Consider the following 19,673-nt stretch of genomic DNA (forward strand, 5'->3'; position numbering starts at 1 on the left):
TACTTAACATATGATGCCATTTTCTGCTGTTTGGTTCAAAAACTGTTCAGTCCAGCCTTTAATGGCAATACTTTCTTTACAACATGAATCACAGATCTCGCATTTTCTCATAGCTGTGCAGAGTGTGCTCTGCACACATGTCAAACCTTGTCAGATACAAACTGTGGCCTGTGTTGCACAGTGGTGCTTTGGCGACTTGCCCATGTTTGAAATATTAAACAGTCCCGTTTATTTTAAATAGCTTAAATGTAATAATGGTTTATTTTTTAAATGAAATTTTACATATTCCCATGCTTTCCAATCCAGCGATCTGACATTTTTTTTTTTCCCAAGCAGTCTTTCGTATGTTCCTCACGATCGAATTTTCAATCTGTGTAACAGCTTAATCTTGTGATTGAGGTCACTGGACTCTGTGCTGAACAACTCAGGGTATTACATCCCAAGTGTGCAATTTTATTGATTTCGGTAATATCATGTTAAGCTTTCATTCTGAACAAGTGTTTTGCCTTGGTTTGTTTTAAGCTATGTTACTCCATAGTAATGATATATTTAAGTTGTCTTCAGTTTAGATTTTACTTCACTGGAGCCTTTTGCTTCAACTGTGATGCTGTGACTCTCACATTGTGCTATGTTTATGGTAAATTTAACATTTATTACAAACGCTGTAACAAAGCATGGGAATGCTTGTGAGCAATCTGCTTCTCTGTTTGACCCCTACACCTGTCTTTTTTTCAGCTTTCACCTTCTCACCCAGGTTTTTGCGTGCATTTGCTTTATTTACAACTTACCATGCGGTCATTACTTCTACAGAGAAATCTCTATCAGGTTTTGTTCCTTTGTGGGTAAACTGTAAATCTCATACCAGCTTCTAAGTAGCACAGCATTTTTTTGTTTGTTTTGTATTTTTCCATGTTTACTACAAACCTGGGAGTTTTTTAGATTGCACAAGTCAATCTCCACTTTCATTTTGTGTGTAAAGACAGAACCAATGTCACTCATGGCTCTTCTTGTGTTTAGAGATGCAAAATGTATTTTTTTATGAGGTCCCCATTTTTCTTTTGGTAGCATCCACTGTGGCAGGCTAGCGTAGCTTGGTCTTAAAACTGTACTTGCTCTCTGAGCTGTGAGCTGGGAATTTTAGCCTGTGTCTTTACTATTTACAGTTTTGTGAAATGCTTGCTCTTGTTCTTCAGTAAAATTGCATGCTGTTACTTTAAAAAGCAGACATTTTTCACTCTCCATCTTTCCTTTTCAGGTAATTAATCTGAGAAGTTGAACAAAATAATTTCAGGTAGAGCTGGAAATAGAATCTGTCTCAGTGCAATGGAATGCTCTGCCTCCGTGGATGAGCGGGCTAAATCTGCTGGTTTAGATAGCTTGTTTATAATCACCATTGTAAACACTGTAAATGGGTTTCGGTTCACAAATGCAGCTCAAGAATCCTAATTTGTTAGTTTTCTGTTGCTCCTAGTGCCTAACTCACTTGGGAAGTATATATTCAAGTTCCTATTAGAGACAGGTTAAGATAAAAGACAGCATTTCAACTGAATGTCTTCCATAAAACACTGCTTTAGGATCGCTTGTGTTTACTTCTGCCCTGTCTTTAAGGGAAAGAAAACATCCACAAACCAAACAAACCGTACCTTTTAAATTAGGTTTTGTAGTCAGCTGTCACTGCAATCGTGACGCACACGAAAGCCCATGTGTTCTATTTTTTGTCATTAATCTCTCATTTTGTCCTGCAGTTGCACAGTTATAAAATTGGAAAGACTGAGAGGTGTACCTACCGGCAACTTTGCTGGTATATACTGAGTTCAGCTTGTTCTGCTGTAAGCTGTCTGTGCCAACCTATATCAGGAAAATATAAGCCCAACAATTCAAACCTTGTATTTCATTTGGGACTCAGCTAAAAAAAACAAAACAAATGAAAACCCACCCCCTACCCCCAACCACAAAAAGCCCAAAACCTCTGGATCTTGTTTCTTTACTCACCACTGCAAAAGTCAGTCCCACTTTAGCCTGTTTACCTGTTAGTAATTTCTTTTCAGATTTCACAGGTATTTTGGTGCAAATGCAGTGTATGTTCTGTATATTTATTCTATGTTTCACCTGGGAGCTTCATGTAGTCTTGCATATGAGGTGTTGGGCACACTGTGAACCTGGAGCAATGGGCAATGAGCTCTGGCCATGCTTGGTTGTCTCTTTACGTTTTATGTAAATGATGTAACTGAATCTGAATGGAGAAAACATTCTTTATACGATATGAAACTCAGGTTTCTTTGAATCTTTTTAAACAACCAGGGCAGGAAGAATGTCTGCCTTTAACAGCTTGAAAAAATGATTTCATGGTTCCAGTATCAATCAAGACTCCTTACTGAAGAAACATCCTACTTCAGTCTTCTGATGTCAGCAGAAATTACATGGTGTGAGCAATTAATAGAATGAGTAACACTATGCTGGTGGATTTTCCACACATTGCATCTTGCTGCAAGCTTCGTAAGGTTGCGAAGCATCCTTGAAAAATTTAATGGTAGACTGTGCCTTTATCTAGAAGGGGGGTCTGTAGAATTTGAAAGGTCATTCAAGAGGAAAATTCTTTAGAGCAAACAAACAAAAACCCCACCCCCAAACCTTTGCTGCTGAGCATAGAAACCTTGAAGAATCTCTGCTGTTACACAGGAGTGTAGCTAAGTTATAGTGCTGTGAAGTTTCAGGTCTGTATTCTTTACTTTGTTTTGTCATATGGAGTTTGGAGAAATGGCTGTGCACTGTAGATACAAAAGTGAAAAACAGGGCTTTGAAAAGTATGTGCAGCTTCAGCTGGTGGAAGCATGTAGGATCTTCTCACAGGATTAACAAAATAGAATCTGTTTTGAAAATGAGATGTTTAAAATGCTCCTGTTTGCCATTTACTTCTGGACTTTAACCATGTTGCTCTTGCTCTCAAGCTTATCTTTGCAATCAAGAGTGTTATCACTGACATTCCAGAGACCTGGGCTTTTAAAAGATATGTTGAAAAACTTGGGAAGAAACAGCAGTGGAATCCCATAATGATAGGTGCTGATAGAGGCAGTCTTTCTTACTACTATTCAAATCTGTTCAGGTCTTGAAAAAGCTGTCAAAATACAGCAATCTGGCAGTAATTTGACTGTATTTACAGATGCTACTGCAAGTGGGTCTGTATTGAAGGAATGACTACTGGAGGGTAGTATCAAGGCAAGAAAACACGTCTTCACTCTTTCCAAATGTGAATGCATCTTCCCATTTTACATGTGGCAGAGGTGCTCCAGTAAAGGGGAAGTTGTTATAAAAAAAGAAAACTCAAGGTAAGCCACTTTCTTCTCAGTTTGGCAGGAAATAAAAATTGTTAGTCATCACACTGGCACTAATTCTATGGATTGTGTGACTGTTAATAAGTCTAGCAAGGAAGAGGATAAGGATCTAATTTTCTTTTTCCTGGCATTTTCTCTCCTCAAGTGGATCATCTTAAATATTGGTATCATCCTCAGCAGTTAATATATTTTAATATTTAATATGGAAAATACTGTAATTCCAGGAATGACACCATACAAGTGGAGTTTCTGTAAAGCAAGAGATCTGTAAAGCAAGGTGATGACCACAACCCTAAATTTGCCTGTTCTAAAGGAGTCCTTTTTTTTCAGCTCTTCCTTTTGATTTCTGTCTTAGAGCAATTCAAAGAAGGTAATCTTTGATTTTGCATCTACTATAATTTGTCTTTTGGTTAGCAGAATTAAAAAGGAGGGGAGAGAGGATCATTTCAATTGTGCTTTAGCACATATGCCCTAAGATATATTTCTTTGAAGATCCCAAGTCATGTTACAGAATGTACTGGCCTGTTCTGGGAACTGTGACATGCAAATTCATGTGCTAAGGGTATCTAAAAGGAAGATAGTCTTATCCTCAAGGTAGAGGCAGTTCCTCAAAAGGCGGTAGAGTTGAACAGGAAAATGAATATTTTTCTTGAAGCTGGAGCTTTCTTTTCTTTTCCTCATGTATTGAAAATTCTTGGCACCTTCTGAAAAAAATCTGCTGAAGACTTTCTCTTGAACTTGTATTACATCCTCTTTTGCCCTTCTGCCACTCATCTTGCTGCTATAACTTTCCATCTCTTCCATTAGTCTCTAGAAACAAACTGTGTTTGTCTAGACTGGGAGTGCAGAGATAACTGACCTGGTGGTGTTTGAGTTAACCCTAGAGTTAAAAGTTCCCTTCACAGTCAGGTGAAGCATCCCAAAGGCAAGTTTTATTAATTTAGGTACACCAGCAGGCAGTATTACTCTTTGGTACGAGCTGTTCAGTCAACGCTGTTGTTAACACTGCGCAGAATGTAGTTGCTGGAGAGGGTCAAAGGCAACGTTGAAAACCTCTGCATCACTATTCGTTGCAAGATGCAGATACACCTTTCATGCTTGCATCTGTTGGCAGCTGCATTTACCTGTGTATCTAGCCTTGTCTTTTTGTGTGTGTGTCATCACAGGGATTTAGATTTGTTGCTAGGCTCTTCACAGCAAGTGAAATGTGCAGGTCATTTGTTGTTACCAACTATGTATATGATACATTGGATTGTTATGTGGATATTGAGAACTTCGGAAAAACTGTTGTGTTTTTTAAAGATATATAGAGTGCACAGCTGACGGTGAGCAATTAAACTCTGCTTTTAACCAACATAATTATTTAAGGCCTTTTATTATGTCTCTTCTTTTCTCTTGCTCTTGGCAATTATCAAGACCTGAAAAATTATGTCTTTACTGATGATGCAGCTGCTTTGTATTTTTTCTGCTCTGCTTGCCTTTCCACTGAGTTTGCTGGCAGATAGGAATCTGACTCCAGCACAGAATCATGAGCTGTCTGAATTTTCAGTACAAGGAGTTATTGACTCAGCTTATTAACTCACTATTTTTGTGCAGTACAGTTTCTTCCAATAGATATACAAGGACAGTGTGTACTTCAATGCTTTTTTCCCCCTTCCTTTTTCTGTTAAGCATTATTACCGTTGCTAGCAGGATTTCCCAAAATAATAATTTAAAAAAGCCCACAAAATTGTCAACAGTTCTTTCCCATTTGAAATAAACAATGCATGTATTTGTAAATAGTTTTGAATATGAATATTTTCTGCCAGTGGACTGAAAAAATGGTTGTAATTTCTTAGCAGGGGGATCAGTTTCACTCACACCTCCATGTAATGATTCTCTTGAAGAACATGTACATCCAGCAGTAGAATGAGATCCTATTAAGTATTTGCAAATAATGAGGCAAATTTTCCTGTATTGTATTATCTCAAATTTCTTTATATTGTATTGAAAGTATTGTAATTATAGTTACAAAAAATAAAGAGCTAGACTGTGATCTCCTGTGGTAAGTATATAGGGAGTAAAAAAATTGTTTCCTTACAACATGCCAGTCCTTTGTAGCAAATAGGGTAGGAGTTATTTGGGAAAAAAAAAAAAAGACATTTTATACACATCGTAATCCTGGGTTTAAATGCTTTATGTATGGGGAGTGCATAGGGACTGACTTCAGAATTACATAGGTCACCTTAATTTGGGAACTGCGTATCTTTTGAGGGGTTGGCTTTTTTTACATTAACATCCTTTTTGATTTTTTCCCCCCCCTGAGACTGAAAAACTTACCATTTGTTTCTGTAGTGTTAAAGAAACTGATGACTTTCATTTGTAATCCTGTAGGGAACTAATTCTTATTATTGCAATTTAAAAAATAAAAAAACTTCCTCTTTCCTCTCTTTTATTATGTTTATATTTTCAGATATGATTCTGGACCAACAGGTGGGTTCTGGGCAGCTCAGTGAGGATGTTCGTCACAGAGTGCATGAGGCATTGCTGAAACAGCATCACCATCAGAACCAAAAGAAGCTGAGCAACAGGATCCCAATTGTAAGATCCTTTGCTGATATTGGAAAGAAGCAGTCTGAGCCCCATTCCATGGATAAAAATGGTAATGCATCGCTTTATTTTGCGTTTTGAGCTTTCAGTAACATCTGCCTGTTCAGTATTGCATGTTCTTTGTACCCACAGCTTGAACTGAATGTGATGCTGCTCTAAAAAGCTACTGTGTAAAAGTGGTACCTTTTACATGAGAGTGTTTCCTCTTCTGCATTCAATAACACACCAGTTTAAATTTGAAATTCAGGCATCCTGCACAATTCAGGACTATGCAGGGTATTCAAAGGAACTGGCTCAGATGTTGGAAGCAGGCTAGCTGTGTTAGTGTGCCATTCTGTCCTGGGTAAGCGGCGTGGCACATTATCCCTGGTGCAGTACAGCTCAAATACACTTGGGGTGCTTCAGGCACTCTCTGTGATCCTTCATACTGAACTTGTGCATTTTTGCACAGTGTTACTCTGCACTGTGGACACGCTCCATTAGTGCCGGAAATATCATAAGACTATTTCTGACTTCAGTTGACTATCCAGGGCCCATTTAGTTAAAATGTAATGGATTGTTGGAATAGTTTCTAAGTCTATGACAGTGCATGCATTAGCTAGTGTTCAACTGGTGCTTCAGATTTCGTAGTTGAGTTTGAGGGGCTGGAAAATGAGAAACAGATTTTCAAGATGACACTATTGGAGAGATGCTGCAAGAACTGTACCTTGTTCTTTCAGAAAACCGCTTTTTGGAAAATTGTGTTCATGAAAAAGAGAGAGCATGTTTGCAGTGGTTGGCTTAACTTTTTTTCTTTCTTGCTTTTACAGAAAGTCTTTCTAAGCTGTACTGTTGTTATAGGTTAATCATAATGAAAGATAATTTCTTATTGCCCCTTCCTTATTTACATAAACACAGGCCTGTGTTATGAAACATGTAGCCAAATTTTACAAATATTTACAGTTGATTCACTAGAATTATACATTGCAGAATTACTGAGCCTCTGTATCCACTATCATCACAATACCCACAACATTTCTGTGTGAACACCATTGGACTATAGTGACTCTTATTCCAGAAGTCACCTTAGCTTACGTGAAATCTCTCTCCCATCTGCTGTCCCTGGTTCAGGGCCCTACTGAGCTCCCCTGTCACCCTGGGAAGTGGACACCGAGGAAACGGCTGTAGGACAGGGAAGGTACAGGGTGCAGTGCTGTGAGGCATAGGGCAGAAGGGGAAAGAGTAGCAGGGCAGCTGATCTGGAAAGATGGGGCTGTTAGTATAAAGCTTAACTTTGATTTCAAGGAAGGACCTTTTGTTTGAATCATTGCCATATAATGTTTTAATAAGTACTTTTAAATCTAGCCACTTCCCTGGGGAAGAGACTCAGACCTAAAAGGCAGCATATAATTTCTTCTGAAGAGCATATTAAATAGAAACATATTAATTATACTAAAACATAATTTAAAATAATATTTATGAAGGTGTTTGTGATTATGCATATGGATGCACATGAGTAAAATAAGTAGGATGACTGTCCATCCTTTTTAAGGCAACTTTCCTGTTGATTTATGCAACTCTTGCTGATGACTTTAAACACATATTCAGGAGACACTTAAGAAAGTTAATGTTATAATGTTCCTGTTCCTCAGTTTCCACAGGATGCAAGATTGCAGCTTTTGCTTTTGCATCAGCTTTTTTACACTAGATCTTGTATAACAAATAAGCAGTAGGTCTGCTTAAAAAGACACCTCAGGGTAAGCTGTGAATGTATCATAAGCTCAATTTCAGTAACTTTCTGTCTGTTAGTGGAACTGATGCAGTAACTTGCACCAGAAACATCTCACTTCTGCCTAAGTTTCTTCTAAGAACCTTCATATGTCTAAATCCCCCAAAGAGAAATTCTGGTCAGGACACCATCTAAGTCCATATTAAACACACTCATTTCATGTGCCCAGTGGTTAAGTGATTCTGTAAGTAGGGAATCACATTCTTAAAGGTTTTCATTTGTCTGTGCTTATTGATGCCTCTGAGCACTGTAACCCCTGGTTAAAAAACCCACTTAGTCACTTTTACTATGTTTAGATTAAGTTAAATGCACCATAAACAATACAATTCTCTATAATTTTAAGAACATTTATGTGAAGGTAAATCATCTTTTTATCTAAATTACTGTGAAGAGTTCAAACCCCAGTCTTTTTGGACACAGATGTCTTTTAGAAGCATTGCTCTTCTACTTGCATCCTTTAAGCCCTAACGCATGTTTGGCAATCTCCTGCATTGACCTCTTCAAAAAAGATGATGGCCCTGTGATAAAAAAAAAAAAGAGGAACTGGTTTATTTAAAGTTTCTCTTACTATCCATTACCCTGTTACATTATAAAGTCTGAATCCTTATTGCCTGAATTATACTAAAATTAGTATTAGATTTAGAAGAGGGGAAATTCAGTCTAAGGTTTTGGTTCTAAAAGGATTCACAATTTTTTCCCTTTTCAAGACAACAGCAAATAAGCGGCTCGTGGGCTTCAGTGGCTATTGCCCCAATACTCCAGGATTACAGGCGTTAGGGAAGAGGTGATTCTGGAGAGCTGCCTAATTTTAGGCACACTGACTGCTGCCTCTTCTGGCATACTTTTAGTCATTTCTTTACCCTGGGCAACTTGCCATAGTATGTGGTGTGTAAATTATGCAGGAATCTACACTGAAATGCTCAGCTTTTAGGAACTCTGCTGTCCTTAGAAGCTTGACCAGGGGTGGCAGCAAGGTTTCTGGTTGTTTTCTTCTGCTGTTGCCTCATGACCCAAATGCTAGAGTTCAGCTACAGTGTTATGCTCACTGCAGCTGCCATGGAGCTTTTGTACAAGCTTCTCATAATACAAAAATGAGTTGTTAAAATACAACTTTGGATTAGATGAAAGCAAAAGAAAAATCAGCTACATGTGTATGAAAGAAAGCAAAATTGAGGGATGTGAACACCTTATATTATTGTCCAGAGTGTGTTGTGAGACATATCTTTGTTTCCTGAGGACAAACTGGTAAAATGCAATCAAGGCATCACTTTAGTCTGCTTATTCCTATTTGTGCACAAACACAGTGTAGAAGCATTAATATCTCTCTTTTTAATACAAAAAATGTATTAAAGTAGTAAAATATTTTATTATTGCTTTCATTTTTTGGGTAAGAAGCTTAATTCCTAGAAGACTGCAGGGAGAAAACCAGTTCCTCTCAGGGTCAGAGATCAGAGTTTTCAGGAACAGCAAGGGCCAAGAGCTTTAGAAAGGCCATTTATTTGTTCCTGTTGAAATGAGGTAGGGGAACTTGGACACTTTTTCTGCACAAAAGGAAATTCTCAGTTTGGTTGAATTTGGGTTTAGTGTAGACGGTTTAACTGATAACACTCTTTAGCAGTCTGCAGTTTGTAAAATAGGTGGTTGAGAGCCGTAAGTCTTTGCCATCTGGGTTACGTGTACGGCTGTCTGTAAAACCACTTCTTTGTCCAAGTTCTTGACTATGCTATCTTATCAATGTATCAGTTTTCAGATACTCGGGAGCAAAGGCTGAAAATGAAGACATAAACTTAAATTCAATATATGGCTGTGCTGCTGACAGACCACTGTGATATCTTTGCTGGAAGATAGTTGTACATATGTTTTCCCTCAATTTTTTCTTTGTTTAAGAGCCTGTCAGACCATCTAATTAATTTGCTTTGTATTTAGTAGTATTATCTTTTGTTTACAATGGCTTTTCTTCACATCCTCTGCGGGGCTAAGATGTCAGGGTGCTATGGATTTACCATGCATTTTTAATGCTGCCATGCTGTGTTTAACTTTCACTTTTCATTAGGCATCAAAACTGTGAGAATTAAAAGCCTGCTTTTGATGTTCCAATAAAAACCGACAGTCAAATTTGGCATAAGAGCAGGAAAAAATGATTATTTTTTTTTTAAAGTCTAATTTGATATTGAATACCCAAAATACAGAGTGGCAAGTAATTTTAGCATAAATACTGTAAAAGGCAGGTAGAAATAAGAATCTTTGTTATTAGTAAATCATCCTGAGAAAGTTTGGTTTGTAAAGCAATTTAACTTCTTTTTGTTGAGATGAGTAGGTTTTTCACTCTGATACCAGAGAGCTGTGTTGGTAAATTCCTCTAACATGGTCTAAAGACCCCAAGACAATTGCAAATATACAATACCTTTCTGTTGTTATAGAAATGCTAAAATAATTTCATAAGCATGTCCCCTTTTTATAAAGGGTTCTGCAATTCAGAATTTAAATGTGCGTGGCATGGAGAAGTAGCTGATTTGACAAAAATGTAGTTAGGAATAGAAGTTCTTGTCATGTAAACATTTTAGGTTTTTTTGACTAGCTGTTTCACTTTTAGTCTAGACTTCAGAGTACGTGTGTGTGTGTATCTATCTATGTCTCTGTGTGTGTGTATCTGTAATGAGACCTAACAGACCTTCTGCTGATTAAAATCAAAGAGGAGAGAACTAGGGGGAGAGGAGTGCGACTTGTAAATTGTATTTCCATGCACCTTGCTGAAGCGTTTTTAATCCATAACATGATCTTGTGTCTGTTTTCTGTTCCATACATATGCTATTTATAACTGCTTCTTCTCCCTTGATGCCAGAGCAGACATAGTATTAGTGTAAAAAATTGCATTACACCACACATCATGTCTGATTTTGAAAAATTCTGAAATTCCAAGGAGAGGTTTATCAATATGTGAAAGAGCTTTGAGAAAGGAACAACATATTAAATTTGACATCTTCAGAGTTAACAGCATGAGCTGCTGGAGAAGTTCATTTTGACATGTTATTTCGCAAGCCTTTTCCCAGTTACTTTTGTTAGCATGATGGGCTGGTTTGGACGACTTCATGGGTTTATGGCAGTTTGAGCACAAGTGAAGGTGTTTGAGACTATGCTTGAGTGTCTAATTTAGGACAGTCTGCTTTAGCATCCCATTAAGTCTAAATTACCACTTATGTGAAGGTGTTTGTTACTTTCCTTAGTTTTGCAATCTCTCTTAAACATCAGTTCAAACATTTATGCCGTAACTCAGAGCTAGTTTACAGCTTGTGAAACTGATGTCAATACTACCACGTGGAGAAAGATGGACATCACTTGGAGCCACATGAAAAGGGTAGAAAGCATTCCTGGGTATGTGACCGTGTTCCTTCATTTTGGGAATAAGTCACAATGAATGCCATGTATATACCCAAGTATTCTGGCAGTATTGGGTCTGGATTGGGTAGATTACTCCAGCTTTCCTTGAAGAGAAGGCAAACTCAAAGATAATTAATTCTAGCTTAAATTAGCTAATGCTCTATTTCTTGTTTTATATTCTTCTCAAATGTATATCTTTTAATCAATTTGTATTATCCACAGGTTTTTATATTACTAAAATATGACTTGTATTTACAAACATTTTCATCTGATATTTTTTCTTTATCCACGTTTCCTTGTACCCATGATAAAATGTGTAATCTATATGTATAAAACTGTATCATTCATCTTTGTATTTCTTTATTTTGCTCTGTCTTTGTTGTGTCTGTCTCTAACAGGCTCATCTCATCTCTGTATCTTCCTCATCTCCTATCCTTTGGGTTCTGTAAACTCCCTGAAGGTTCAGAGGTAGTATAAATACCTATTCTTGCTTGGGCTTCAGATCATTTCAAATGTACACCCATGTCTTCATCTCAGTTTCTTGACAGCATGCAACTCCTTGCTATAGTGATTTAAAAAATACCTCAGGCCTTTGTCAGCAGCTACGGCACACTTAAGAGAAGATTGTGTGGAATGCTGTTGTTTTGGGGGAAAAAGATGTGCCATTTCCTCATAAGTTCATTTTCTTAACATCAATTTGTAAAACTGCAAATCATAGCATTTTAGTTAAAACTGCATGACTTCATGTGAATTATGCTTGAGATTCAGGCCTAGCATTGGAAAAACAAATAAAGTGACTTCCTCATCCTCTGAAATGTATGTATCATTAGCAAGCATCAAATCTGCTTGTACTTATGCAGGTACAATGGGAATGTCATGCTTCTCCACTGATTTAAAATGTTATCAAGAGGCCTAAACATACATATACAATACAGCCTGCAAAGATGGTATCACTGCTCTGTTATATTAGAATTTTAATATATATATTTAGGAAAACTTACTGTTCAATCCTGAATTTTTGATCTGAACAGTGTGTTCATTTAGATTTGGAAAATTGGTGAGTAGTTGCAGTGAAAAGCCTCATGATCGGTATAGCTGGCTTGCAAATCAGAATTTTTTTTGAATGGGAAGAAATCTATATGGCCTAGGAAAATAAGCAATTTCTTTTCTGATGCAGTTTCCTTTGACGTGTCATTTGCATCGTTTGTTTTGTGATTTGTATCTGAACACATTGTTCTTGGTTTCTGTCATTGGCATTCTAGAGAACTCTTGGTTTTTGATTAATAAATACACAGTAAAATGTCTTGGGCTTTGAATTTTAGGGAGTAAGTATGTTGTGTATGACATTAATTTACTGGGATTATTATTATTATTTTTAATTTAGCAGGACTAATAGTCTCAAAATGCTGAGCTTTATCTGCAAATGCAAACTTCTGTTAGTGTAACAAATATGGACCTTATTTTGATGGATTTTGATTTTTGAGTGGCTTGGCTTTGCATGACATTTTTGTGTGAATTCTTGCTCTATTCAAAGCTCTGGCAATTTTGCATTATCTGAAAAAAATCCCATTCATTTTTTATGTACACCAATTTAAAATATAATTTTAAAACTGCTGATATTGGCTTTTAATACATAGATAAACCTTGGCACCCATTTGAATATGGTTTTATCTGTTCGTTATTAAGTTCCTTTGTATGTAGGCTAAATATTTCAATGATACCATGTTATGCATTTGTTTGACTGATACTTTAAAAAATCTGAATGGCATTCTGATGAATTCTCAAAGAATGCATCTTTTCAGGTGCTTTATGTAGATGGTCTGCAGGATAATTAAAGGCCTTGAAACATCAGATTTATAAGGATTCAAAACCGTACACTGCATTCAAAAAATAAAATACTATATTTAACGATACAAAAATAAACATTTTGCTTGAGAGATCTGAAATGGAACTGTCAAGGGCAGGGCATGGAAGAGCTGAATAAATGGCAAGGCTATTGCTGCTCTTATTCTCTCTTATAGGGATTTCACTATTCTTACCATCCTAAACCCAATATTGCCAACTCAAAGTAGTAATAAACAATTGCAAGTGTTTTTCTCAGAGCAGATGTTTAAAACCTGGCTAGGGTTTGGTGTTAGTTTGGTGTGGGGTTTTTCCCGTACTTCTAGTCCCTCTCCTCTTTTTTTACATGATGCTTTGAAGGCTCCCATATGATAAAGATTTTTTTTTTTTAAATAAATAGCAACAATATATAATATATATACGTATATTTATATATTTAATAAATAAAATATATTTAAAAAAAGGAAAAAAATTGAGTTTAGTGTACCTGTATTCCAGGCACAGTTTGATACAGTGGTGAGTGCTGATGCTTTGGTGGAAATCAAAGAGGAAATGCTTATGTTTGTTTGTTTGTTTTAGTCTGGGTATGAAGTGACAGCTCCTCTCTTCATTCGTATAGCTCTTTAAGTGATTGCTGCTTCATGGGACTATCATGGTGCCAATAACTGTGTCCTTCATTCAGAGAAAACAATCAGCTGCTGAAATGATAAGTGGCTTGGGGATAAAGCACATGTATAGTTGCCAACGTGCTTTAGCAGACTGAATATTTTTAATGATGTTAGAACACCAGTGTAGTATAGTGACACCAGTGTTCACTAGGTTGCTATGGGTATGCTTTTGGTCCTATTAGGAATTGCTCATGTGCTTAACAGTATTCACCCCAAAGAAATTTCCTTTAAATCAACATGAAATTATACTGAAAATGAAATTAATTTATGAATTTTTGCAGCTTCATAGCTCAGAAGTATAGGAAGCTACCAAATATAAAGATAACCATGTAGCTTTGCAGTCCTGCTCCTAGGGAGAAAGCCACCATAGCACTGCATCTACCTACTATCTATTGCAAAAACCACAGGCATTTCACAAAGTAAATGTGTATAACAGCAAAAAATCTCCCCCAAACCCAGTACTTTTTGTCTTACTTTTCTGTTAAAGGGCCACACAGAGACCAAGTTCCAAACTGGCATTTTAGTAACTGTATTGTTCCATAAGAAACACATGTTCCTACAGTGTGTTTAAGATGCTCTTTAAAAAATATTCCCTATGACTGTCATGTGAAAAGTGAAATTACCTGAATTCTCTACCTTGTGCCTTTGATTGTTATTTAATACAGTAAAAAAACCAAACTTCTTGTTCCAAGATCCAGAAAGCTGTCTTAAGTTGCAGAGCTATTTAAACATCTCTTACTGCCTCAAGGTAAAACTTGTGTTCTTTCAGATTACTCCAGCATATGGGTAAATCAAAGTTTGAGGTCTTCTGTTGGCACGGAAAAAGAACATATGCTATTCTTACAAACTTCACATACTTACTGGTTGTGGCTTTTATTTCCTACTATGTATATTTTTACATATTTTTCTCCTAAAAGAAAAGTGGACACAATGTTTAAAAGTTAGCCTTTGGACTCTTATGCTAATTGCTTAGAGGCTTTTGACACCTCCAATTATGATGTTAAAACTTAAGTATTTTTAACAGGTGGTCCATGCTCTGATTCTTTTGTTGGTCAGTAATTTTATCTCCCTGGCAGATATCCCTGCTGTTATTTTCTTGAATTTTTGGGTCCAGGAGAAGTAGTATAAATGTAAATCCCTAATTAGCAACAGAAAGATTACTATTTCTGTTGCTTTCCTGTAACGTCTTTATAACATAGTATGTATATTAGTGTGAGTAATTATTGGAATTTGTGTGCCTTTATATATATCCTATAGAATATAGAGGAGTGTCTAAAAGGAAGAAATTAAGAGTTAAGAAGGTCTAACATTACTAGATTTAAAGTTTTCTGGAAGTAAGTTAGGGCAGAAATTTTTCCCCGAGTGCTTTATGACTTCTCAGTTAGAATTAGTGAAAGGTTTTTTTGTTATTTGGAGATTATTAAAATCTCCAGAACAGTACACAATTCAAATCTATATGTTATTTATATTTAATAGTTATAAAGCTACAGGATGATTCCTGTAAAAATAATTCTAAGACTGCTAAATAAACAATACAGAAAAATACAGTGTGAAATAGTGTATGGGGGATACATAGTATGAAGGTGATGGTGTAACAATGATGGACTCAGTGTTTTTTCTTTAAGTTCTAAATAAAGACAAATTGAATGATGTTTTATAAGCATCTTGCATATTTAATTATTACACTAATTCATAGGTTTTTTTTTAATATGAGTTTGTTTAACATGTTGCTTTGTGAAATCAATCCTTTATTCTTGTCATATGTAAATTCTAATCCTGACTTATTTTTATCTACTTGGTTAGGTTAACATGCCTGTCATGTTTTGTTGTTTTGCCATTCCCTGTTTATTTCACTGTAGTGCTGAACAAAAGCCCTGATTTCTATTCGTGTTTTGATCTGTCCTTGTCCTGAATCAGAGAGAAAATGGAAATACTTACATTTTTAAGATTGATACATTTAATAATAAGATATCTAGGAAGACAGTTTAAAACATTCTGTTCCTGTACTTAATCAAAGTGAAATCTTTCTGGCTATGCTACCAGGATGCAGCACAAGAGTCTAAAATCTGGTTTGTGTCTTGGGAGATTTGCCTACTGGAAAATGAGATGTTGATTTTCATGAAACCCAACCTTTTCCTTGAGCAAGTGTTTCAACTGGGAATTTATGACCAGACTTAAATAGGGATACTGTAATGCTTAGCTGTGACAGAAGCTGGATACTTCAGTATTTTGGCAGTGGTTGAGATACTCTTGCAAGTCTCTGGTCCTGTTCAGACTGGATCCTGGGAAGTGCTCTGTTTCCTGGCTGTGGCTGAGGACACGCTTGGACCGCAAGCATGTGTAACAATGGTGTGAAGGGGACACGCCATGGCTTTTTGAATTGCCCAGACAATGTGCCTAGCTTAGGACTTTCTGACTGTCTTCAAGTATCGTGAACATATGGTCTTTGTTACTGTGCAAGTTTAGGTTGATTTTCACCAGAACCAATGTTTTCACATCATCATTTCTCAGTCATATGAGAGACTTTATTTGCTATGGAAACAAATATATGCTGGGCACAAGATGCTGACTCTGGGCCAGTTGGACTCTGTAGTTATTTCTGGGTATGTGTTAGGGCAGTAAGAGATAGTTGGCTCATATATTTGGTACTTTTTCCTCTACTTTGTTGTGGTGTTCAGAGCTGTGCGTGACTCCTGCCATGCCAGAGAAGGAGGAAAAGTGAAGGCAAGCAGGGAATGGCCCACCACGCTGTGGGTTTGTGTGCTGCCCTATCACCAGCCCCACACCCTCAGTGTGTGCGTGGTGGCCTCTGGCTATGCACAGGGTCAGTGTTGGCATTAAGTAAAAATATGCTTTATGTGACATATATTTGTTACTTTTTGAGCTTGTTTTTCTTTTTGAGCTTTTGTTGGCAAAATTTTGTTGGTCACAAGGCTTACTGTTTGCTTATATGAGACTGAGGCATGTTTAAACACTTCTCATCTCAAGATATTTTAAAAGCTTCTATAAAATACTTTACTAAATCCTCACTGGAATTTTTTAAAACGGTGTTTGCTGAAACATTTGTTCTACACATGTTAATAATCAAATTGTTCAATACTGAGTTTTAAAATAATCTTAATTTTCAATACATCTATTTTTATAGCAGCCCACTTTTATGCTGGGTTTTGTAGTTGTTATAATTGGAACATTCTTATACACACGAGTGAGTAAATTTATGAAAATTAGTAATCCTGTTTTATTCAGTGAGTATTCTTGTAGACAGACATTGCCCAAAATTGGCGGCTCCTCAGAGTACTTACAAAAACTATGTGAATGCAGGACTTTACTCAAATGTAGTATCTTAAAAATCGTAAGCTTTAATTGGCACAGGAAGTTTGTCTTCTCATATTGAAGGGTATCTTTTACATTTTCTAAATTATGTTCTCCCATTCCTAACTGCACATGATAAATGTTCTGTCTCTTGAGAATGTGCTATTCTAAATAAGTCTTTAATTAAAATGCCATGTTTAGATGCTTCATGTATGTATGATGTGAAATATCTGTAGTTCTTTAATGTCTCTTTCATTAGGTGTTGCTTTATTATAGAAGTAATTGTTAGTATTCTGTAATAATGGTACTTTTTTTAGCAGGTCAGGTTGTTTCCCCACAGTCTGCTCCAGCCTGTATTGAAAACAAAAATGATGTGAGCAGAGAAAACAGCACTGTTGACTTCAGCAAGGTAAGTGTTCACTCATGGTGAAGAGAGCTTCCTGACTAACAAATAGATCTATTAAATTAAATAAAATGAACCCATGTGAATCAGGAAAAGCTGTGAAGTGCAAATTTTACTTCAGCATTAAAGTTTTGTGTGTGCTGAAACACAATCTGTATATAATAAAAAAGAATTTTTCATTTTCATGACAAATTACTTGTAACAGGAAATCACATATTAGGAACATAAATTTATTGCATGATTATCATAGGTGTATATTTATGGAGGGGATTTTTACAAATTAGCAGAAAATTCTCTAAATAGGAAAGTAATTCAGAATTTTTATAATTCAGGTTTACCTCTCAGATTTTTACTTTTTTTATAAGTAATGCATGAATGCAAACTATGCTTTTTATAACCTGAACTCGTGGATTCCAGATGTCTCAAACAGAATGTGTTTCTGTAAACCTATAACTTAATTCTTCTGGCAAGCCAAGATATTTCAGTACACTTCACAAAAGATGTTAACTGTTCAGTAGTGGGGATTGCAATGACAGTTCAATGTTAGATAGCAAAGAAAAGCAAACAGCTTCTCAGCTTTAATTTAAAGGAGAATCCTAATTTGTTTAAAAGTCTGTATGTACCTAAAACAAACTGTCACATTAGATACAGATGGCAGACCTGACAGGGATAGATGACTTCAGCTGACACATTAATACAACAAAGGTTGAGTAAGTGAAGAAAGGTGATTTTAAACCAAAATTCTGAAGAACAGCACTTTGAGTCTGTTAAATCTTAATGTTAGTGCAACTGAGCTAAAAGTAGAGTTATGTGATTGCTCCATCTGGTGCCAGACTTATTTCCTAGCAGCAGTAGCTATTTGCACCATTTGAATTCTTGACTGAACATGCCAGACTAGGAATGGTATGTGGCTGAAATAAAGACGGGAAACAGATCTTTTTGTCAAAAACAGCAAGAAGAAAGGAGGCTGGCTGGGGATGTATTATGGACCAATTTTATATAGAGGTAGCAAGGAGATCTATAAATAGTGACAAGTTTTAAAAATTTAATGCTAATACTTTAAAAATATTTCCAACCAAGATTATAATGCTTTAAAAAGTCAAGTATGATTTCGGTTTCCTGATATTTATATTAAATGTTAACTAAAACAAATTGTTTTTGCTAGCATTCTAATATCAACATGTAAAATATTATAAGGTACAGAGGTGAAGCTTCTAACAATCCAAAGGGAATTACATGACTCTCAGGAATGCTTTTCTTGCATGGTTCCCCAACTGCTTTGAGTGTTGTAGGATCAAAGTCCCAGTCCATTATCTAGCTGCAAGATGTTTGTATTAATAAGGAATGGAGGCTGCGTCATTTATCCTTCGTTCACAATTCGTGCAGTGCTGCAGCTTTTGCTGATAGAAAGAGCTCTTCCTATTCAAACTGGCCTGGGAAGAGATCAGCATGTCATCTTTTGGCTAGCCTTAGCAGCATTAGATACCAACAAGGATGTCAGGAATATGAAGGAATGACTTTTGTTTTCAGGAATGAAATAACAGCAAAGGATTGTAAACTAAATACCTTTTTTGACTACCTTTAAATAGATCCATTTATCCTTTTGAAGTTGCATAACTACAATTTCCCCTTGAAATGTGCTATTGCAATAACTCCCAACAGTTATAATTGGAATTATATGCACATATTGAGAGAAAAGTAGAGTAGTACACTAATTTTCTCTTGAGTGTTGTGATTTCTTGCTCTAATTTTCTTCCATGTATTAATTTCATTTGTCTTTACAAAAAAGCACCTTTGACTACCTCGGATATCCTCTGCTTGCTAATCTATCTCCCTTGGGCTACTTCTAATATTCCAAATTTTGGAGTGGATTCAAAAAGCTAACTTAATCTGAATACAGTACTGAGACGGTGTTGATTGTATTGGTATTTATTTGTGAATAATATGAGACATGGCACTAAAAGCTGTCGAATGTTGCTTCAATATCATAAAGAGGCAGACGTAGTTTCTGATGTTTGTACTTGTGAATGTTTCACTCCTCTTCCTCTGGGGACACCACGAGGACTTTGTATTCCGGGGTGATGTGGAAGTGATCCATCACAGCACCACTTTGTCCTGTGTCTGAGCAGGATGGGATGGCAGTTTAACAACTGCATCTGACTGGTCTTCTGCGTCTTATGGCAGAGGCTGAAGGGAACCCTAGTCGTCCTGAAATGCATAGAAACTGCACCCACATACCTTTTCATGGCAATATTCCTGTGCTCCACGTGTGTTTCTGAATCAATCACCAGTCCCATACTGACAGAGTTTGATCTTTCAAATACCATGTGAAATAATTAACTTGTTTTTGAATACTGGGTAGCCCTGCTTATACATAAATT

General features: G+C 36.4%; 1 protein-coding gene across 1 annotated transcript in view; it reads left to right on the forward strand.

Annotated features, from left to right (window-relative positions):
• SLC4A10 (solute carrier family 4 member 10) overlaps positions 1-19,673 on the forward strand; it is a 127,462-nt gene that overhangs the window by 58,996 nt on the left and 48,793 nt on the right. Inside the window, 2 exon segments of the mRNA XM_037396620.1 lie at positions 5,785-5,973; positions 17,207-17,298. Of these exon segments, the coding sequence (XP_037252517.1) occupies positions 5,785-5,973; positions 17,207-17,298 (281 nt within the window).

Source organism: Falco rusticolus, chromosome 8 (assembly GCF_015220075.1).
Source record: "Falco rusticolus isolate bFalRus1 chromosome 8, bFalRus1.pri, whole genome shotgun sequence".
Classification (NCBI taxonomy): domain Eukaryota; kingdom Metazoa; phylum Chordata; class Aves; order Falconiformes; family Falconidae; genus Falco; species Falco rusticolus.